Raw genomic sequence first — 24,292 nt, forward strand, 5'->3', positions numbered from 1 at the left:
TGCTGCTGCTGCTGCTGCTGTTGCTGCTGCTGCTGGGGAGGTGGAGGCTGTGGTGCTGGTTGCTGTTGCTGCTGCTGCTGCTGCTGCTGCTGTTGTTGTTGCTGCTGCTGCTGCTGCTGCTGCTGCTGCTGTGGTGGTGGTGGAGGGGGCGGCTGCTGCTGCTGGTTACTAGGAGGCCTCTCAACCACACAACTCTGAGGTGACTTGATGTTGCAGTTGGAGGCAGGCTGGACGCTGCCCTGCTGCATCATGCTGCAGCTGTTGCCCATGTTTGCCATTTGCTGAGTGACAACACAACTGTTCTGGGTGAGACTGCTGGAGGATGACAACCCACCATAAGAGCAGCTGCTCTGGGAGGAGTTATTTCCACAAATGCTGCCACCCATTGTGGAATCATAACTGCTAGGGTTCTCATAGTTTTCTGTGGTGCTCTCAATGCTGCCCAGATCACTGAAGCCACTGTCCACCACCTGCTGAGAGTGGTCTGATACAGAAGGCACATCCATCATGGGGCTGGTCTCCATGTTCTGCATAGAGGGTGCGGACAGGGATCCTTGTTCCGGGCTGATCTGGGTATAACCACTTTCAAGGGCAGGCACGTTGGGGCTGCTGACAGAACGGACTGACTGGCTAGGATGAGACTGAACAGAAGATAATGGGCTATTATGTTCTGAAGCATGGCAGTCTTCAACCATTGACATCTGAGGGTCTTCATCAGCCTGGGTGTAACTCTGTAGGGTCTGACAAGCCGCAAGAGTTTCTTCACAGTCCTGGTAGGCTCCCTCATGCTCATTGCTTTCTTCTTGGGTCAAAGACTGCACTGCTTGTACAGTTTCCAGGTCTAGTTCACTATGAGGAATCTCTTCCTCCTCTTTTAATTCAATTAATTCTTCTTTAGAGTTAGAATCTTCTTCATGATCATCCTCAGACCCTGGCATATTCTCTGATACCACAGATGTCTCATGAGAAGCATGTTCATCTTCAGAATCTGGTTCTGTTTCATCTTTATCCTTTATATTCTCCCTACTGCTCTGCATATTAGTATCTAAAAAAGACTCCTGGCCAACAGACTCCTCCTTGACATTTTCTCTAATAGGTTGTTCCTCTAGCTCTTTTTGCTTTGTGGATTCCAAATGACCATCATCTTCATCATCTGCATCATGGTCTTCATTCTGGTTTGTCTCAACAGCCACTTCATCATCTTCTTCTTGCTCTTGTTCTTCCAGTTCTTGTTGTTCTTCCTCTGATTGCCTCTGCTCTTCTAAGACACAAGGTTTCTCTTCTTCCTCTTCTACCTCAGGCTCTTTTGTTTCAGTCTCAGGACTATTGCTGCTATCCACTGGAGAAGTTGCTCGAACTTCACTGCTGGTTGTATCTTCTTCTTCTCCCTCCTCAACTTCTTCTGTTTCCACAGCTATCTCCTCTTCTTCCTTCCTTTCTGTCAAGGGCAAATCATCTTTTGGTTCAACAGTTTCTTCATCCTCTTGAATTTTGGGTTTACGTCCTGGTTTAGGAATGGGGACAATGGGCTCAACAATGCATTCTTGAGTAGAAATGGGCAGAATTTCCCGATTCAACTTAAATCCTGGCTTGCGACCAGGTCTTTTCTTCCAGTGGATTGGTTTGCGGCTCTTGCCTTTGGGCCATCCTTTTTTCTTTTTCATAGGTGTGGATGTATCTGGCTCAAGTGGAGAATCCTTCACATCACATTTCCTCAAGAGTGATACTGGCTTTAGAATAGGAGTGTCTGAAAAGGGGGATAAAAAAATTGGTTACAAAACCTCATACTTTGCAGTGCTTTTTCTGAGACCAGCATGTAAAATGGAAATAATTTTAATAATTGTCATAAATTTTTGCTTAACAATCTAAAGAAGAAACCTAATTCATGGCATCTTCTAAAGTCACACAGTGAATTGAAAAAACAATGAGAGAATCTGGTCAACATTCTATTACCATTCACAAGTCAAAACTAGTTCAAATTCATCACCACCAACTACACGGCTTTGGGAAAAATTACTTTAAGATTCAACATCATCATCTACAAAATGGAGAGAAAAGCTTTGTAAAGACACAAGATGTTAATAATAAGTAGTTATTACCACTTATCTTTACCATATACATTTTTCTGTGTTTGCAGCTGCCTAGTTTCCACAAAGCCATTTCTTTATGAGCCAACATCTCCAGGCCATGATTAAGCAATCCTACATGAGTAACTATTTGTATGCAAATAACTGCAATATATTAGCCCTACACAAATACTGACTTGAAGAAATTAAAGCATTAAAGACAATGATTTATTAGAAATAATCTTGCTATTAGTATTTTCTCCCCAATTAACTTTTCCATTTAAAAAAACTAGTAAAGTATAGACAGGTAAATTTACCATTTTTAGGTATTGATGTAAGTATTAAGTATATTCATATTCCCACTAATTTTTAAAGTAAAGAAGACCAAGGTAAGAATAGGAACTTGTGAGGTGGGGCAAAGCAAAAAAATACATATACATACGTAAATCAAAAATAAATAACTTGAAAGTAAACTACATAAAGGGCCCTCCCTGGTGGGGCAGCGGGTTAAAGCACAGCAGTGAGAATCTAAAGCCACTTCCGCATGAGTTCAATTCCCGCCTGCCCCGGAGAAGATCCACATGGTGTGGCAGACCTCTCCTGACCCGCCCGCTGCTCCCCTCAGCAGTGTACTTCCTCGATCTGCCTGTTCTGTTCCCTGCTCTGTCTCTGGTGAAGCCTCTCACCGCCCCTGAGCCTCTGGCCTGTACCCCAGTTCTGTATGCACAAATAAATAAATCTTTAAAAAAAAAAAATAACTACATAAGAAAAATTTGTTGAATTCAAAAGGAGCTTAAACAAGGAAGGGATATTTTATTAATCTACACTGATCCAAGATAAAATTGTACTAATGTGCCAAATTTACAAAGTAGGATTTTAGTTTCTTAATTATATACCTCAGAATATAACAATTAAAGTCAGGAAAGCCATTCACAACAAAGCAAAGAACTGTCATTGCTATATTAAAAATATTACGTAAAAATAAGAGAATAAAGAAAATGCACATTACTAGATTTGAAGTTGAATGAATTTATTTTTAAAAGAGACAAAAAAGCTCGGCTAGTTAATACATTTAAAACTACAGGTTTATAATGCCATGGGAAGAAACTGGCTTCCTTCAAATTCACCCAGCAAAGTTAAAAAGCTTAGTCTGATATCCTGCAAGGCAAAAACTGCAAATGCAGGTAGCATATCAAAAAACATTAGGGTAGGATGCAAAAGACCAGTTTTTTACTTAGCTCATATATGAATATAAGTCTCTTTATCCCCTAAAGAGGAAAAGACAGTAAGATTACTTTAAACATAAACAGCTGCATTTTTAGCTATGTGACAAAATTTAACTTATTATTAACTTACTACTAGTTGAGTAAGATACATTAGAGATGATTACAAATTAAAACGAGTCAAATTTATATGAATCTGATCTTATAAAGAACCATCTTAGGGCCCTCCTTGGTGGTGCAGGGGATTAAAGCACAGCACTAAGAAACTAAAGCCATTTCAGCATGAGCTTGATCCCCACCCCGGAGGTGACGCACATGGCACGGCAAACCTCTCCAGACCTGTCCGCTGCTCCTTTCAGCAGTGTATTTCATTATTATGCCTGCTCTGCTCCCTACTGTCTCTGGTGAAGCCTCTTACTGCACCTGTGTCTCTGGCCTTTATCCTAGTTCTGTATGTATAAATACATAAATCTTAAAAAAAAAAATCTTAGCATTCATTCATTTACAAGCATTTATTGAGAGCTTATTTTAAGCATATAGCAACTAGTACAACAGGTTATAGAGTGCATAGCCTACTAAACTTGTTTTTTACTTAAGTATCTTTTTGATGCTCTAAATCTAATATACCCATTAACTAAAAATTCAGAGAATGCTTACAATGCATTAGGGAAAAAAAAACAAACCAAACTAAGCAAAATTATTTCCTAATAGGCAAGACAGTTTCTGCAGACAAAGATAGGTCCTGAGTATAAGGAAAAACTAGAAAAAGGACTTCAAAAAGAAAGAGGATTAAGTGAGGAGGAATATACTTGATAATTTAGAGATTACCAGGTTGTTTCTTGGTGGGGTTTTTTTCCCCCCAGACTTGGGTTTGCAGCTCTCACTGTTGTTCATCTTTAAAGACAATAAAACTACAATAAACAACATTCTTGTAAAACATACCATCAACATCATCCGACTCTTCATCATCATCTTCATCTTTAGATTTCCTCTTAGAAGATCGACATCTGAGAACATCTTGGGAGGACAAATGAAAGTATCCTCTAGAGAAGAGTTCATTTTCATCCTCTTCCTCCTCTTCTTCATCAATTTCAAAAGTAGGTTCTAATCTTGGCATTGGCCTCTCAGAGTCAGAATCTTCAAAAGGTTCATCTAATACCTCTGTAGTCTCAGAAATCGTTTCTGTGACTACACTGCTATTATGGTGTTTGCGCTTTCGAACTCTCCTTCTTCGATGAAGAATTGGCTTCTATTTAAAACAATAATGAAAGCATTTATAGTAACAAGCACACTATTTCTATTAATAACATGATTAATAGCTTTTTAAATCCTAATAGAATTAGCACATATAAAACAGTTTGCCAAAAAACACTTGAACATTATTGCAAAAGACTACAGTAGGATACTGTCATAAATATAACATGTTGAATAACTAAATACAACTTTGTAAAATCTCCAAAATAGATTCTAACAGTGGCATGTCTAAAGAGTAGATATTTTAATTCCCTTATTAATAGTTAAGTTTTGTACCTTATGGAGATTGCCTATTTCAATTACTGTAATAACAGAAACTAGTTCCTTACAACTTTTTTCCTTAAGAGAAAAAAAAGAGTAAAAACACTTTGTTTTGTAGCTCTATTCTGAAGGTCAAAAGAACTATCAGTAAAGTTATATGGCATTTTAACGAGTTATTCACAGCTACACTAGAATATACAAATACAGAGCAGATATGTATTTACTTGATGATAGAGAAACATTTCAAAATTAAAATAAATTTGCTATTGGAATTTGGCATACTAGTCACAATTCTGTGCTAGGATCGACCTTATACTTTACATCATATAACATATATCGCCAAACAATAACAATGATGCACCAGAGATTGTCTAATCCAATTCTTCAATTTCTACAAGGGGTGTGAAAGTTACAGAGCTTACTCAAGGTTGCACTCCAGTCAGTGTCAAAATGGTTATAAAAAAATACAGTCTGTTGCCAGGTCAGGTGAATTTCTTCAAGTACTTTATATGTGATCTCACTGTGATAATGTTTTTCCTTTTTTTAAAACACAGTAAAATGACATAACTATGTTTTATAAATAAGCAAAGTAAGCCCTAAGATGACAAAGATACATTCTTCATGGCCACATAATGACCAGCAGTGCTAATCAGTGGTCAATTTTTCTATAGTTCATATTTTCTAGTCCTTTCAGTTGAATACAATTTTCAAACTAGGTTAAACTGGTCCAATTCTTTGAAGAAATGGAGTGATTTCTATCTAGAACTGGACCAGGAAATACACAAGATGAACCTGGAACATCTCACAACATCAGAAAGTAAGGAAGTCAAGAAGAAAGCAAACAACAACAAAATCACAATGATTCAAGTATGTACGTTAAAGAGATACAAAGGCTAAGCTTAAAGAGTTCCTAATGGCCAAAGTGGGAACAATTTTAGTAACAAAGTGGTAGTACTGAAGATTATACTCAAAGTCTAAAGTAAATATCAATGACTCCATTTTGATATAAATACTTGAATAACTAAATAGCTGGGGGAGAATGAACAAGTCTCTCAAATAGAATCCCATATAATTAATAGAATAATTTGTTCTTAAATAGTAAGATATAATACTCCATATCTTAAATGTGGGTTGTGGACAGTAACTTCCTTCCAAAGAGTACCGTATTGAAAAAAAGGAAAACAGAAATTAACTCTGTAGTGAAGAAACCTGACAAACACAATGACAAGTCAAGTGATGAAGGTTAACATTAATAGTAAAGAACACTGTACTTCATGTGTGGGTGTATGTCTATACTCATAGGCGTACTCTTTAAATGATACAAATAATGAGAATGCCACTAAACCCCTGTGTTCTTAACAGGGAAAATCTTAACAGGGGAATGTAGGAACTCTATACTTTTTAAAAAATAATATTATACATCTAAAATTGTCCTATAATTAAAACTTATTTTTAATAGTCTTTCCCTCCCCACCTTTTTTTTAAGTGGTAGTACTGGATTATACTCAAAGTCTAAAGTAAATAAAGGTTTGAAGATCTAAACATCCTGCTAAGGAAAAAAAAATGTTTCCATCCTTTGGATGATAGCTGTCACCACTTGACCACAGACACCAGCTCACTTCATTCCACCTGGCTGATGGTGATGGTTAAAGATCAATCCACTGTCTGGGATATTTCTGGTATACTACCGAACAGAATTCATTACCACCATCACATAGCATTTATTAACAAACTGGTGATCATCCAAACTATGCAAAGCGACAACATATAACTTAGAAAATACTTTTAAAATGAAGTCGTCAAACCACTCACTGCAGGAAGAGGTAAAAGAAAAGTACAGGAAAAGTAACTTCCTCCAACATAAAAGGCTTCATTCTAAGCATGTCAATAGAAATGACCACTATTGTCCTGTTGAACAATGTAGTATTATTTTCTCCTCCTTTTCTAGTATCAATAGTTTCAAATCTGAACATATTTTAAACTTAATTTTAAATCCCTAACAGCCATGATTTGTGTATTAAACAACAGGTTGAAAAACAGTTTGTCAGATTTTATGACTTCTGAGCTAATTCTCATGAACCAAGGTTTATGTTTATTCTTTCAGAACTCTAGGACATAACCAAAGCATACAATAAGCTGCAACTGGGAGAACAAAAGACATGTCCCAAAAAAATGCCTCACCTTTCGCTTCAATGTGGGCTTTGTAAGAATTGGTGGTGAGTTGGAGCGTGGACTTTCTGGCTCTTCTTCCTCCTCACTACTCTCACTGAAGCTCCTGAGGAGAGCCCTGTCACCATCACTGTAGCGACGGGACAGTCTATCATTGCCTTCTGGTAGTCTACACTTCAGAGTCTCAGGGCTTTTCTTTAGTTGACCTCGCCATAGCTCAATGCCCTCACTTAGTCTTCTTTTGGGAATGTCTGGCTTTCCATCCTGGCTTGGCTGCTCCTGAGAGGCTGCCAATTGTTCCTCACTTTCAGCGTATTGTTCTTGAGCAGTTTCTGATTTTTCCTCACATTCTCCATATTGTTCCTGAGGAGTTGATGTGTCTTCCAAGAGCAATTTAGAATCTTTATCACCAAAACGTTCCTGGGCTTTTCTGTTCTTTCTCCCCCAGCGGCCTCTACGAGATGGCTGATTATTTGCAGGAAGACTATCACAAGGAAGAACTTGTTTGTTCAAACGTGTAGAGCTAGCTGGCACCATAACTTCTGGTTTCTTTTCACTTTCTACTGAAGAGTAAGAATCTTGTTCCTTGTTTTCTCGAGATACAGACTTTCCCACCTAATTTTAGAAAATAAAACCATGCTGGTTAATTTTTCAGTTTCATTTGGTTATGTCAAACTATTCTACAACCCTTTCAATACTGAGAAAACAAAGCTTTTTTTTTTAATTATTCATTACTTAACAACTAGCATGACTATTTCCTCTGTGTTAGACATGGCTTTAAATATATACATTTAATCCTGCATAAACTTATGAAGTACTATTACTATAAGAGCCATTTTACAAAAAAGATGACTGAGGCACCCCAAACTTAAGTAACTTGCAAAGTTATGCAATAGCAGATGAAGAATCTGGGATCGAAGCCCAGGCAACCTGACCCAAGAATTGGTTAGCTAGTACACTTAAACACTATGTAATGCCATCTTGAAAACATGACTATTCTTATAAATGTTAAATGAGAGAGTTTATAAATTTTCTCAGTCGAAATTTATAAATAGAGAGGACATGAGCTCTGGGCTGTAACTTTGATCTTTATTCTGAATATTTAAATTTGTAAATCAAATTACACTCAACAGAACACAGATTTCTAAAGGAAGAAAGCAGCACTATTGTAAAACATTAAAAAAGGTATGCATCGGCCCTCTCTGGTGGCGCAGCGGGTTAAAGCACAGCACTGAGAATCTAAAAGCTGCTTCCGCATGAGTTCGATTCCCGCCTGCCCCGGAGGTGACCACATGGCGTGGCAGACCTCTCCTGACCCGCCCGCTGCTCCCCTCAGCAGTGTACTTCGTCGATCTGCCTGTTCTATTCCCCACTCTGTCTCTGGTGAAGCCTCTCACCACCCCTGAGCCTCTGGTCTGTACCCCAGTTCTGTATGCACAAATAAATAAGTCTTTAAAAAAAAAAAAAAAAAGGTATGCATCACAAGAAAAACAAATACTGAAAAAACTAAGTAATTCTCCTTCACCCTTCAGTGGCTAACAACACTGTGTGATCATTCACTATCTAGTGTTATTAGAGAACATGCTTATGTTATTTCCTTAAAGTTTTATTATAAAGAAAATGTATCTAACTGCATTCAAGTCAGATTCTTCAATTAAGACACAGCTAAAAATTGGCCTCGTGAGAAATAGTCATAAGTAACGTAATAAATATCAAGATCGTCTAATAATCCCTGGCTTAAAATCACAAATAAGCAAACAAACCTCAAGTGTTCCTGAAATTTCTATCATTGAAAAAAAAAAACCTGAAATTCTCATGCAAAATTACCACATTGGATTAAGATACATCAATTATCATGAAATAAAAAAATCAAAGTCAAATACTCATAAAAACTAAAAATATATATTCTCCTGAACCATAAAGAGAGATTACCCATGCTCTTACATTTGTTTCTAATTCTCTTTCCTGGCACTGTGGCTCTTCATTTTCTCCTTCCTCAGCATCCTCCTCTTCCTCTTCTGACACAACAGAGTTGGAAACTATGACAGGAGTCCAGCGCAAACATTCTGGATCTACATCTACAGGTCGCAAATTCAGCTGAAGTTTTGCCATGTGATCCTGGATAAGTTTTTCCCGGCGGATAATCACAAATCTGAAACCAGAGTAAAGTTTATGGCAATCAACAATATAGAAGGAGCAGCTAACAATGAATATGTAGTTAAACCCCCAGAAAACCCTGAAGGGGATAATACATGATTCATATATAGCCTGTCCAGGAGGATGAAATACAGAAAAATGTCACCACATAAGACACCTAGGAAATACAAAGCTAGAGAAATATATCACATCCAATTAGCACAAATGATGAAGTTATTTTAATCACTTATTGTCTCATATGTCCCACTGCTAGAATCTTTGCTATTCTCTATCACCCTACCTCCTATTCTTCATCTATGTCACTCAAAGGCTTCCTTTTCTTGTTTCCTTTTCCCAAACATTCTAGCTAAGGGTAAGCAGTCTCTCCTTATACCTGCATTTAATCTTATACCACTTATAAGAAAATTAATTGTGGGTACATTATATCTGACATTGTTTCCAGAAGTTATTTTTCTATTGTAAAGCTCCCAATATTCAAAGAAAAAAAAAGATTTAGTAGCTTAGTTCCCAAAGCTGAGAAGATCAGAAAAAATGTTTTTAAAAATATGGTCAATAGACACAGTGGTGTAAGAGAAAATAAATATGGTCAATAATATATCATATAGGAAGGAAAATTATGTCTCAACAATCACCAAGAGTATTTATATTGATTTATGCCCTTTCACCAATAACTTGGTTACCTGATCCAAAACTTCTACCTAGTTATCTTTCAAAAGTATACAAAGGGATGTGATACTCACTGGTCACTACGGAAGTCTAGCATTCTTAGGTGGTGGAGTGTGGAAGTAATATCTTGAGGACAGATTCCAGTTAATTTGCTTAACTTTTTAATGCTGATTTGCTTGTCATTTTGGTGATAAAGGCACTCCAATATTACACTTTTCCAATAGGCCATGTAAGAAAGGCGACCAAGATCAGATAATGGTTTTTCTGGAGACCCGGCTTGGCCTTCACGCTTTGATAACAAATAACCTAAAGAAACCCCCAAATCATAAATATGCCAGAGAATATAAAACAGACTAAATCTCCAAAATAATAATCCCCTCTTACACACACAATGCAGAGGTAATAATAATGTCAAATAAATTCCTTCAAGAAAAAGAACAAAATTTCCTTAAAACAAATTTGAGGGATTATGTAATTTTAATCACTGAACATTAGGTTAGCATTATTTTGTCGATAGTTAAGATAACTCAACTGCTAATATATTTTTAATATATTATATAAATATATATTTAAAAGGTTACAACCAGAACTACGTATTAACAGGCTGCATTAAGATTAAGGCAATGTTTTGTATCAGAAAACCCCTGCATGTTTTATTTGAACCACTAGATGGCAACAGCTGTATCTGAATGAAACAATATTTAATATAATCCTGTCTGTCAAGATTGTGGTTCTTCTGTGAGTTGGTTAAATGACCATTTCTTACTTCAATTAAAACTATCCTCACAATGACCCTAATTCTTGATGTGCAAGAATGCTGGCATGAGGGTGTCACTTTTGAGAATTTGTCTTCTTGTGTAGACAAATTTTGTTCTTGACTCTCAAGAACAAAAATAGGCATAAAGAAACTTAAAAGCAGTCTAAAAATGGCCATGTGGAAAATACATTTTACTGGGAAAAGTAAGTGAAAACAAGTACTATAAATCTTACAAACTGTTATTTTTATATCTCAAAAAAAAACTAATCAGCATAATAAAATATTTTCCCAACTTTGCTATTTGATGGCATACCTTATCCAGTCATGAGTCCTATTTCAAAACAATATATTAATAAAAGAAACAATCTGGCCCTCCCTGGTGGCTCAGCGGGTTAAAGCACAGCACTGAGAATCTGAAGCCGCTTCCGCATGAGTTCAATTCCCGCCAGCCCCGGAGGTGACCACATGGTGTGGCAGACCTCTCCTGACCCGCCCACTGCTCCCCTCAGCAGTGTACTTTGACCATCTGCCTGTTCTGTTGCCCACTCTGTCTCTGGTGAAGCCTCTCACCGCCCCTGAGCCTCTGGCCTGTACCCCAGTTCTGTATGCACAAATAAATAAAATCTTTAAAAAAAAAAAAAAAAAAGAAACAATCTGAATTCCTCTGCTGGTAGTCCAAAAAGGTCAAGAAAATGTACAAAATAATGGCACACATTTTCAATCAGGAGTACAGTCTAAGGTCAAGTAGAAAAGCTTCACCAGTTCATGTGAAAATTAATTTTTAACACTGGTAATATAATTAGCTGATATTTACCTATATCAAAATTCTTGCATTGAACCACTATTTCTGAATAACTTTCTTTAAATATTATCATTGTTAACAATAGCTAACGGAAAATATTCTTTCAAATATCACTTCAAATATTTAACAATCAATATAAAATTTACTGCAAATACTTTTACTTTCTAATATTATCAATGTGCAAGAGAAAATGCAAGTTCCACATGCCTTTTTTATACCTTTTAGTTTCCAATTTTTATCTCAGATTAAATTATTTCCCATACTATTTACTTAACATTTTTTAATGGTGCATTAAAAAACCACTAGGTAGAGCATATACCAATGCAGATTGTAAGAAAATAGGAATAAGATATTATTTCTCAGATAATTGTATAATAAAAATAAGACAAGTTCTGTACTTCTTAATACTAACAGAAGTAGTTATACAATGTGAATAGCATTGTTATAAGTTAGAATTACTGCTCTGTTGTAAATTAAAATAAAGGCTCTTACTATAGGTAATATAGAAGTTGACTTTCAATATTAGTTCTTTAAAGAATTTCATGCCCAAGTGATCTCATAAATTACAATATGATTATAGCTATGTCCAACCAAAAGAAAAATTCATGACTTTAGGATTTTAAAGTCTCATACAGTAGTATGACAAAAGATACTAAACTAACAAGCAATGAATGCATCATCTAGAAATCTATGAAATATATATACAGAATATCCACAGAAAGAGATAATGAGAAATGATGTTATAATTCTTACTGAAATCGATGAGAAACCTGCCATAGCCCTTACGCTGGTACTGGGGAAGAATCATTATACAGGAAACATTGTATTTCTGTTGGCAGTGCTTTTCCTGGTAGAGAAAATAGAAGACAAATTTTAAAACAACAGGCTGGTAAGACTAAACCATAATGCTAATTATTAAGAAACAAAGACTAACACTCAAAATCACAGTCCTGGCGTTTGGGGAATAATAATACACATCAAGGAAAAAATAACCCACTGGGAGGAGACGAAGACAACGTGAAGTCATTGCAGTTATCTACAAAGCAACCATCTCAAGAGAATAAAAGCATAACAAAATGTTATCTAATCCCACCTGCAACTCAAAAGCAGTATGTTAATGCCTAAGATGAGCGGAGGAATATGAGGTATACTCAATCTGCAAAGCTACAAATGAGTCTGTGCCACACGCTACAAGTGGGAAGATTGATTGGTCAACTCTTTCAAGTTTCTTTCATTTCCTACTCTGGTGCTCAGAGCACAGTCCTACCTCCTTATTTATAGATTTTGCCTAACATTACAAAACAAAGTCCCAAAACCTTTGGTGCAAATATATTTTTATAAATCAAGAATATATGTTAAGTTATACTTAATTTACAGAACTCTTATAAGCTATTGCTTTCTATTTAACTATTTAATATAATTAGACTTTACCATGGGCTTTCCTTAAATAAAAGTGTATCTTTTGTTATCTGACAACAAATCTTTTTCTGCCCAAAAGAATGGGAGAGTAAAAGAGAAAACATCTTTTAATAAAAATAGCTTATTAGTATTTCTATGCCTAAAATTCAAATTAGAAAGAGAAGATTTAAAATGAGAAAGAAAGAACTCAGAGAGGTAATGACTGTTTATTTCACAAGTTCTATCTCTCATTAGCAGGGGAATAGGAGTCATTTAAAAACACTTCCTCTGGGAGTATAACCAGCAGTCTATGTTCCTAAGAGAGTATAGTCTGTTGAATGTTACTAGGCACCTTCTAGCACTTGGTGAGTTTATGAATATTTCTTCTGTTCTTTCCAAAAAGCTAGGTGATATGAAGAATATCCCCCTAAACCAAAAATGACTGTTGCAGGTTTCCATATGAATTCAAACTTGAAGCTGACATACTTACTTTAGAAAAGTAGCCAACTAGATGGCAGCCCTTGACATCATTCTGTGTTAGTACATAAAAAAGAAATGGCTCCACGTCATAATAGAGTGTTTTGTGGTCAAGAAACAACTTTGCCAAGAGACACAGGTTCTGGCAATAAATGGTACTCACATTCCCATCAACCTAGTGGGAAAAAAAATAGAACAGAACAGTCAGCAGAATCTCTCTAAATCTAGATTAATATGCCTCAATCTAGGTATCCACAGTGAGACTAACAGAAGTTGTCAGAGATAGCACATACAGAACCTGGAAACTATCCCATGCAATAGCGTAATTATAATACTTGCTATTGACATCTAAATATCTAAAATACTAAGCTTCAACAGAGGATAAATAGCTAGACAAGGAGGTGATGATCATTTTTTTAAAAGTACCTTTTATCTTTAAAACAAGATTGCAGGAATCATACAGAAGGCTGATCTGAAGTATTTAAAACAACAGAAGGACCTACCTACAACCTCTTTGAAAATGCATTTTTAAAACAAGGTTTAACTATAATCTCATGTGTGAACTAGTCAGAAAAAATGAAGTCTGACTCCTGTGATCAAATTTACCCCCCAAATATAGCTATTTGAGGGAGTATTAACTACTGTTGGAAACACCAAGTATGCACCGTAGGTAGCAGTCTGGCAAATGAGACGTTTCTTAGACTCAGTTGACCAAGATCTGTGTGGTGGAATACTACCCCTGTGCTCTTAAGAGTTGCATGAGGTTTGCTTTTATGAAAAAGCCAGATGATACCTACATTCCCCAAGACACAGACATTTAAACATGGAAACATCTTCATTTAATAACATTTAAATTGTTATTTAACATTTAAATTGTTACTTAACAATTTAAATAATTTAAAATTACTTCTTTTAAAATGCACAGCAACATATACTTGAGAAACAATTTCAAGGAAAATAATTTTGGGTATTCTGAAAGAGCACTGTATACCAAACTCTTCTTCCCCACCCCAAGGTGAAGAGTTCCATTATTCTTCACCTAGTCAAGTCTTGGGGAAAATGAAGAAAACTTCCCCAAGTGGAACCCAATAATTTTGCAACTCTGTACAGATTTAAGCACATGCCAGGTATCAATTAATGCTTAGCAATCAAACCACAGAATTAAAATCAAGAAATTAAAAGCCACTACTACCAATACAGAATCACAGACATCGTTATGAAGGCAGGAAAATGTATTAACATTTACTACAACTATTAAATATACCTCTACAAAACAGAACAGGGTTTTTAAAATTTTAATGTCATAATTTAACAGATTCTAAGGAACAATTTTTATCACATCTAGACATATGCAAAACAACTGATACTTTATAATCAAATGGAGCCTAATAAATCATAATAAGCAGTACTTTTTCCTTCTCAGTGGTACATAAAATATTATAATTTGTCTTTTTCTTTCTATGAAATATTTATTGTATGAAATACAGAATAATTTATTTTATGTTCAAACTTGTGAACGTGGCACCATAAAGACTGACCTAATATGCTTATATGCTTCTCATATAAGCTTAGTTATCAAACTCATATAGTGTAAAGCAACAGTAAAATAATATTTCCCCCTCAAAATCTAGTTATACAATTAGCTACAACAGGTGGCATTGTATTTAAAATGATTAAGAGACAACTACTAATCTTTTACTTTACCTCAAAGACAGAAATATTATTCTTTCTGTAAATCTCATTGGCAGGGGGATGAAACCAGCCACATTTCTTCATGTGCTGCTGGAGAATAGTTCTACTTTTCATATACTTTAGACAGAATTCACAAAGATATAATTTAGGCAGCCTAGGAATAGTTAACAAACAAAAAAGAAAGGACATTAGATTTTATAAGGCTTTAAACTTTCACAAAAATCTTTTTTGATTCTCATTAACTACCAAGTAAAACGATATAGTATGTATCATTATTCCCATTAATCAAATGACAGAAAGACTTTTAAAAAATTAAAAGTAAAGCTAATTTGGATAATAGTATCCAACTAATTAACAACAGGAGGGCAAGGGTGAGAAACCCAAGACGCACAATTCAGTATTCTTTCTATTAGGCCAATAATTTCTCATCTTTTTTAAAAGTTACCTGTTTGACAACCATGAAAATCTCACGTTCTCTTCTCCATTTTTCCCATTATTCAGACACCAATAAGTGAAGATTTTGTCTTCCTTTACTTAAGCATTCATTAATCTCAGAAATAAGCACCTGTTGAATACTTACTGAGCTAGTTACACTAAGTATACAGTGCAGAGTAAAATGGACACATATTGGGTAACATAAAAGCAGAGTTGAACTATCTTTTAAGTATAAAATTATAATATCAAACATGTTTTCTCCTATCTCCTTTACCCCTGAAATTCTGGTTTTCCCTCTGGATAAATGTCAGCATACTAAGGTATGACTCAAACACGTATTATTCAACATGTGAAGTAAAAGTTCATACTAATCTCTCAGTTGTTCACTTTCACTAATTTATAGTTGTTCAAAGTATTGCTATTTTAGTCATACTTTTACAGGACTTTTTCCTTATAATGTCAAGATATTTTATGAGGAGCTAGTCAAGACAAACAATGAAAGGGTAAGTTAAAAAATCAATGGCTTTTATGTTTTAGTCTAAATCCAGAAGATCACATGGTCTTTCTACTGTAAATTATATATCCTGAACAGCAACAACATAGAGGTTTCCCTGCATCCTGAACTGTGCCCAGAACAGGTTATGTCTCATAATCTGAGATCTGATACTATCATTAAAACTGCCAATGCAAAAATACTGGCTGATGTGACAAGCCCAAATAAATTATTGTATATTCTCTCACATAATAAGTATTAAGGCTGAAGGAATTTAAAAAAAATACAATTTATTATTTAGCTGCTATCACAGTTTAGAAAGCCATGCTTTTAAAAGATTACAGGGAATTAAAGAAAACATATTTGCTGTGTGTATTAATATACTTTAACATTTGTTAAAGTGTGAAGATCACAACTATTTTAAGTGCTCTTTTATAAACAGTTTTTGAAGCATAATTATAATTTATCTGAAAACATTTCATATTTAACTGAAGCCTTTCACAAGCTGTATTTATGGAACACTAACCACTGTGTGCACAAGTATTTCATACTCAAATAAGGGTGTGCAAGGTAATATAGATTTTTCCTTTCTTGGAGATTTGTAATGTGCATTAATTCTTCCTATACAATTTTGCATCTTTTTATTTTAAAGATTTATTTATTTATGCATACAGAACCAAGGTATAGGCCAGCGATGCAGGGGCGGTAAAAGGATTCACCAGAGAGTGGGGAGCAGAACACGATCGATGAAGTACACTGCTGAGAGGAGCAGTGGGGGAGACAGTGTAGGTCTGCTGCACCAAGTGGGTCACCACTGGGGAGGGCCTGCAATCTTGCATCTTTTTAAAATTGCCATTCAGAATACTAAAAGTTTCAAGGAACTGCTAAGATGTAATATTTCTTTACGTTCATAATATACAATACTGTTTTCCAAAATCTCCAATATCAGTCCACTGTGAAATTATATCATTAGTATAAAAGTAATTCCAAAGTAAAGCACTGAGTAAAAATAACGGCTGACATAAACTGACATCAAAAAAAAGAGTAAGGAAAGAAAGAAGTCCTTTGGGTTTTTTTTTTTTTTTGCATGTTGCCTCAACTACTCAGAGGAATAAAGGCAATAGGATAGCTTTTTCCTTCTTTACCACCAAAACTGCACATCTCAATATGTAATCATCTTATGTGGGAAGGTATACTAACTGAGTCTCAAAGGTGACCTACACTGTCTGTTTTCAATGATTAGATACTAAATACTTTCTGCTAAAAAGGAAGGTGGAGAATGAGGTTCTCCCTATGTAAATGCAATCGCTGGCTTTAGTCTACCATAACTGTTCCACAACTTCCCTTTATTTATCTGTGTTAAATTCTCAATGAGTAATTTCAACTTTCAACATAAAGATACGGAAGAATCGCTGAGCACAGTTTCACTTTGAAAATTAAGTATTACAAATAAACATTTCCTAAAATGTGAATCTGAGAAACCTACACAGAATGGGGGGACATGGAGACTGGGGGCAGAGGAGTGATAAGATTACTAAACTTCTCAAATTAATGATTAAGATAAATACTAGTGCTAAAAGCATCTGGTTCAGGGCCCTTCTGGTGGCACAATGGGTTAAAGCACAACACTAAGAAGCTATCTGCAGCATGAGTTCGATCCCTGGCCAAGGAGGTGACCCACATGGCATAGCAAATATCTCTCCTGTCTTGCCCAATGCTCCTCTCAGCAGTATACTTCATCAATCTGCCTATTCTGCTCCCTGCTCTGTCTCTGGTGAATCCTTTCACCACCCCTGCATCTCTGGCCTGTACCCCAGTTCTATAAATATAAATAAATAAAAAAAATTTTTTTAAAGTCATCCAGTTCAACTTTTAGTACTCTCCATGGAGACATGAAAATAAATTACAATTTATTATCTAATGTCTATGGTAGGAGGCCTTTTTTTTTTTTTTTTTTAAAGATTTACTAGTAATCCAGTTGTTCAAGAAAACATCAAAAGATGATTATCATTAGGGGCCCTCCCTGGTGGCGCAGCAGGTTGAAACACAGCACTAAGAAGCTAAAGCCACTTCAGCATGAGTACGATCCTCGCCTGCCCCAGAGGGACCCACATGGCATGGCAGACCTCTCCTGACTCACCCCTCAGCAGTGTGCTTTGTTTATCTGCTTGTTCTGCACCCCACTCTGTCTCTGGTGAAGCCTCTCACCGGCCCTGCACCTCTGACCTGTACCCCTATTCTGTATGCATAAATAAATAAATCTTTAAAAAAAATGATCATTAGATGATGAAATGAAGTATAGTCATAGAAATTATGTATACTCCTAGCCATGGAAAATACTGGGATGCTGCTTCTTGTCAGCTTCTACCTGACAGCACCTAGGCCTTAACTATCAAGTAGGAGAAGGGTCATTTGGATCTGCAGCCACTATAGGTTATAGCCTCCACACTGGAAGTTTATTCCAAAGTTAGCCACAATGTTGACATCCCAGCTTATGAAGTCAAGTCTGAGCTACAGTTATGTATGCTTTGGAAGCACTGCTTTCCTTACTTCTAGGATGATGTGATATTCTTCCTAAGAATTCCTACATAAAGTACCTTCTTGGTGTTTGAACACTGTCCAAGACAGTAGTAGCAGTTGTATGTCCTTTACATTAAGTCAACTTGCAGTGAAATTTTAATATAATAAAAGCTATATTAAATATTACTTAAAGATTATGGTACTAGCTAGGTAAGCTCAATTTAGAAACAAATAATATATGTAGCTAATGTACAATGATTGAAGGTTATGACTATATAGTAAAAGAAAAATGGGTTTTAAATCCTGTTTCTGCAATTTAAAAGCTTTATGGTCTTAAATATGTTTGCTGGGCTCTGGAGTATAAACAAAAACAGTAATATCTACCTCAAAGAATTATTTGAACAGTGTTTCGTAAAGTACCAGGCTCAAGAGTTGTTAACTGTTATTATTTTTATTATTAATACTATGAATACTTTTATTTGCCTTTATCCAGCTGAATTCATCATTTAGTGATGATCAAGCAAAGAGATTAAGGATGCTGTTTTGTTTCTTTAGTAACTGTAGCTACATCATCTTTAGTCAGGATCAAAAGGAAACTTAAGTTACCAGTTACATAAGAATTTGCCTGTTTAGAATCTCGGTGTGATCTCACAGGCAAAGGGATTATAAAGCTAAGTTTTAAATAGCTCACGGAGAAGTTATCACATGTTCATGGTTACTCTTGCTTTTAGTCCATCTTATGTCATGTTTTTAATGGTAGGGTTTTCTATGAGCCTGCCTGCAATGTCTGAGCATCACATGGCATGGCTGGACAAACAGAATTATAAACTCTGGTTTATATTCTTCAATGTCTGAAACTTAATCACACTGCTTCAAATTAAATTTGAATTGCTTTGAAATTTGAATGTATTGCTTGTTGTTTCACTTTTTTTATTTCTTAAAGTAAGAAAAACAATATAACTTAATATGCAGTACATATGCAACTATTTGAATTTTCCATCTTGCGATCTTTTTTAGTTTGCTCCAAATGTCCCATTTTTATAAGTTTTGGGACTATGACTTTTAAAAAAGCATTTAAAACCTTTAACAAGAAGAGCACTATTTAGAAGTAATTTAGCACAGAATAATATTAACAAAATTAGGATATAGGCTTAGTGTTTGAAAACATAGGACCTCTAAACATTTTAGTCAAATCTTAGTTACAAATCTTTATTGACATCTTGCTATATAAGTTTATAAGCACTCAAAAATAGAATAAGTTCACTGAAAACAGAGATATAGTTTTTAAAGCTATAACTCAAAGAATTATGACTACACAGAAAAATGGCACTTAAATTACAGGATATTTTCTAATGAAAAATTCAGGGACTCTACCACATTGGAAAAGAAAGGTATAGAAAATGCCTCAAATTCTGCTTAAGAAAGCTGGTGGATTTCACAGTTTCTATTGTAACTGCTGCTTTCTGAGTCCAATTATACTTTTTGGGTTATTTTTCTACTGGCAATATTGATGTGTTCACTGATAACCAATTAAGAACAAAAAGCACCATTTTAAGGAAGCCTTTTAGATTCATGCTTCCATTCTCACCATTGATAATGGCTAGCTCTCTATTTTTCATTTTTGCAGTCCATTAATTTACTTTCCACCCCCTGAAAAGACACAAAGTATCCATAGCTTCAATCTTTCTTTTACTACAATCCCTGAAACAGTTGATACGCATATTCTGATCAAGCCTTTTTCTTCCTAAATTTAATACTCCTGAGATCTGGACAATTTGCAAAGAACTAAGGAAATGGTAACAATCTTAAATCTGGTGAGGACATTAGTTCATCAAAATAGTTATTCTTGATGATCTAATATCTTGGCTACACAAAACTTCTGAGGAATATAGTGCCTCAAATGCCTGATTTCTGTAAGCAGTTGAGGGATATCCTGCCTTCTTCTATATACACATACACAAATATAATTTCACCTTCTTTTTGCAAACTCGTATTATTACTACATAATATAAACAGAAGGCTTGCTTAACAGTCTGGCAGTATTTAGGATTGACTGACCATACATTAATGGCTCCTAATTGCTGGGTTTCATGAGCTTGTGTGTTAGTTTCCTGGAGTTTTGTCGTCTCTTCTTTTTTTGTCACTGAGGTCTGTATCTGTAATAACATTCTTACTCTTATTAATATTTTTAGAATTAATTTTGCTAATATTTTGAAGAAGCATGTTACTAGATAGGTAAAAAGTCACACAGTGAGGGTACTCTGAAGATCTTTTTAATCCACAGAATATTTTAAGATTTTATTTTTTACAACACCCTGCTAAATGGGAAACTGAGGCATGAATCAAATTAAATCATTTACAGATTTAAGAAAACATTAATGTGACTGCTACACTTTAAATGATACATGTGTTAAGTTTTTGTTGTTTATATTTTTACTAAGTCTTACTTTTCTTCAACTCTTATTCTCACCCCAATGGAAAACAATAATGATAATATTAACATTATTAAGCAATTACCATTTTCTAAGGGATTTACATGTTTTAAAAACTCTATAAAGTGAGTAGTATTACTATCCCCATTTTACAGATGAGGAAACTGAGGTAGAGATTATTTGGTTAACTTTTAAATAGATAACTTCTAAATGTCAGAATTGAGTCATGAAACCAATTTGGTTTCACCAAGTACACTGCCCCTCATCCCTAAAAGGTGACTAATCAATTTTTATATCTGGAAGTCTGACCTATACATATAAAATGTAATTGTATATTTTCCAAGTATTGCTAGGAGAAAAAAAGCCATTCACTAATTTTGCTAAAATAGTAATTTTACATTTAAGTACAACTTTATATTTATGTATTAAGTAAATCTTTTTCTAAATTCTTCTTTGTTCTTTTTAAAGATTTTATTAATTTTTGCATAGAAGAACTGGGGTGTAGACCAGAGGTACAGGAGGTTAGAGGATTCACCAGAGACAGACTGGGGAGCAAAACAGGTAGATATATTGGAATACACTGCTAAGGGAGAGCGGCAGGCCAGACAGTAGAGATCTGCTGCACCATGTAGTCAGCTCCCTGGCTGGGGACAGAACTCAGGCCAGCGTGGTGACACTGTTGAAACTTAACCTCTAGGCCACCAGGGATGCCCAATTTTTTTTTTTTTTTTAGTTCTTAATGTGAAGTATGAAGACCAATTTCTCTCAAGATACTGTTCTGTTCCCCTTTCATTCTGACCATGTGTCAAGTTTCCAATTTCAAATAACAGTTTTTGTACAGGTTACAGAAAAAATTAGCCAACTGGATGAAATGGCTGCCAAAATAAGCTACTACTGATAGATTTTATTGAAAGCCACTAGCTTCCTTCAAATGTAAAAGAATTGGAGTAAAATGTCTCCATGTTCCTTATAGATCTGAATCTAAACACAGAAGTAATGATCTCAAAACATACCTTGAATATTCTTGAGGATATGGAGAGGAGTACCAGGTATGAATTTCATACTTCCCAAACTCAATGACAGAGGGACAGCGGACTTGTGGATCAGGGGGACCAGTTACTCCAACTTTCTGTGCAGTCAAAACACAAATTACAAACGTTAATTAGATTCAATACACTGAGGTAGATAATGAAACATAAACAACTAGATCTAAATGTTGTCTTCTTGAAAAACAGGTGAACCAAAAAAGCCAGAAGCAACTAACATCTTTGAAATAAGCGGTATTATTCTTTAAATAAAGCACCCAAATGTAGAACAAAAATGCTAGCCAAGTATCTTAAAACCAAATGTAGTTGGTGTCTACTTAATAATATGGTGATTATTTCTCAACTCACTCCCTTAACAACAGTTATTAAAGAGAAATGGCCAACATTTAGGGATATTAAGAATAAATTTTTAAAGCAGGGGAGAAGTGCTGCACGCTTGCGAAGATCATACGTCTGGTCTCTCAACTGACCACAGAAAGAGCCTACTAAACATGTATATACATACACTTGTAGAAAAGAATGAGTCTTCATTTCACATTTCTCCTAAAATCCCCTTCATTTAATTGTTGTTCTCAGATATACACGTGTTATTTTTTATCTATCTTCATCTTCTGTCTATAATAAAAACAATCTCTATGAACCTCCTATCTCTGCAATAATGTGAATTACATTATCTAAAAATTAGGTAGTTTTAAGTCTATATGACTTCCACATCAACAACTCAAGTATAAGCGGTTCTAAAGATTACAAAGATCTGGTTTTAAAACCTTCAATTCAAGGGCACTTTTATTCACTCTGTACCCTATACAGCAAAAAATTCACAACATGTATGTATATGTATGTATTTAGTATTCTATATATATGAATATTTACTATAGATTCTCTATAAATATGACAATCTCTTCACAAGAACATGCTTCTCACAACAGCCTTCCTTCATCCCTCTCCAGAAGAGAACCGGTAAAATAAGCAATGCCTGGTGCAGAGCCCTGGTTCCTACTTCATGGGTGTGAAATGTCCAGGATGCTATAAAATCGTCACTATCTCAGCTATTCACAAATGATAGTTTTGTGTGTTGACTGCTTCTCTGCCAGCCTTCAGGGAGAAAAACAAGGCTTACAGCAGGGTGCTCCTTCAGAGAGAAGCAGCACTTAAAGCACCCTGAATCAAAATGAATAGGAAATCATCTCAATAAGCACATTTACAACTAAAAAAAATAGAAGACAAAGCTAGAATTTGCTAGAATTTAAGTCTAATCAGACACAAGTAACATAACTCTTCATCAAAAGATATCAAACCCACTGAGAGATTATTATAAACCACTGTTAGAGGTAAGCCCTCCCACTTCTCTTTCTCTCTCACACACACACTCTATTTCTCTCTCTAAGCAAACTTCAAAGATTATAGAGATTTTTATTCATTGTTTTTATAAAAATTATTTAAGAAAGAAACCTCTTCACTGCAAGTCATTTGAAAAACTAAACTGGTCTTTCTAGCTGTACCCTTTTATGAAAGGCCAAGGGACTTATCTCAGGTTTCATACTGGAACACAGCCAGCTGAAACCTCAACCTCTTCCTTAGACATCTCACAACAAAAGACAAATATCTATTAGTTGGATAAATTGTGTTACGACATGAAGATTACTGGGGTTCTTTCAAATATGATGCAAAAACAGAAATACACAAGCACAGTTTCTCATTTCACAAAATGAAAATAATACCTTGTAAAAAGGTTTTAAAAACACTCTTCAACTTAAAACCACATTCCATGTTTTAAGTTCTAATTCATAAAGTAATATACTTCAGCCTATCACCACAGTTTAAAATAACAAGAACAATAGTACATAAGTGATCAGAATAACCAAATCTTAAAACCAATCTAACTTCCTGACACCAGGATCAAATAGGATTCACAAACGTTGAAAACATGCACCTGCTGTGACACTGCTTGTTGTCTGAGAGCTTTCCCATCAACTGCTTGTTGCTCTTCCAGGTGAATGCCTGATGTGAAAGTGGATATCCAGTTCCAGTATAATTGCTTGCACATCACCGCAGAGAATTTGTATAAAAGTAGACTCTCAGCAGATTTTCCCAGTGCCTTTATCTACCCTCACCCTTTTGCACTGTTAAATATTCTGGCACATGCGCTTATCCACTTCTGTTCTCCACCCACCCTCCAAATCCCTTAGGAAAGCCTCATGAGCCAGTGTGTTTCCTTTTACTGAGATTTAGAAGTTAACAAAGGCTCTATGCAGTGAGGAAGCAACAGCTCTATCTAAATCACTCATTAACCCAGTCTTTGCCAAAATCAAGTCGTCAAATATGAATTACAGAGCTACCTTTGCGAAGTCATTTTAAATTTTCAGTCAATGAAGGACGGGAAGTTTTGCAAAACAATTAGACTACTTCAACCAGTCTGTATTTTAGACAGAGAAAAGTAGTAA

General features: G+C 35.3%; 1 protein-coding gene across 1 annotated transcript in view; it reads right to left on the reverse strand.

The window, feature by feature from the left end:
• KAT6A (K(lysine) acetyltransferase 6A) overlaps window positions 1-24,292 on the reverse strand; it is a 101,340-nt gene that overhangs the window by 2,394 nt on the left and 74,654 nt on the right. Inside the window, exons 9-17 of the mRNA XM_004682274.2 lie at window positions 21,816-21,931; window positions 14,935-15,076; window positions 13,244-13,405; window positions 12,109-12,202; window positions 9,871-10,102; window positions 8,918-9,125; window positions 6,986-7,588; window positions 4,232-4,538; window positions 16-1,747 (exon numbers count right to left, since the gene is read on the reverse strand). Of these exons, the coding sequence (XP_004682331.1) occupies window positions 16-1,747; window positions 4,232-4,538; window positions 6,986-7,588; window positions 8,918-9,125; window positions 9,871-10,102; window positions 12,109-12,202; window positions 13,244-13,405; window positions 14,935-15,076; window positions 21,816-21,931 (3,596 nt within the window). The remainder of the gene's footprint in view (window positions 1-15; window positions 1,748-4,231; window positions 4,539-6,985; window positions 7,589-8,917; window positions 9,126-9,870; window positions 10,103-12,108; window positions 12,203-13,243; window positions 13,406-14,934; window positions 15,077-21,815; window positions 21,932-24,292) is intronic.

This window comes from Condylura cristata, unplaced genomic scaffold (genome assembly GCF_000260355.1).
Source record: "Condylura cristata isolate star-nosed mole 26May11 unplaced genomic scaffold, ConCri1.0 scaffold00014, whole genome shotgun sequence".
NCBI lineage: Eukaryota > Metazoa > Chordata > Mammalia > Eulipotyphla > Talpidae > Condylura > Condylura cristata.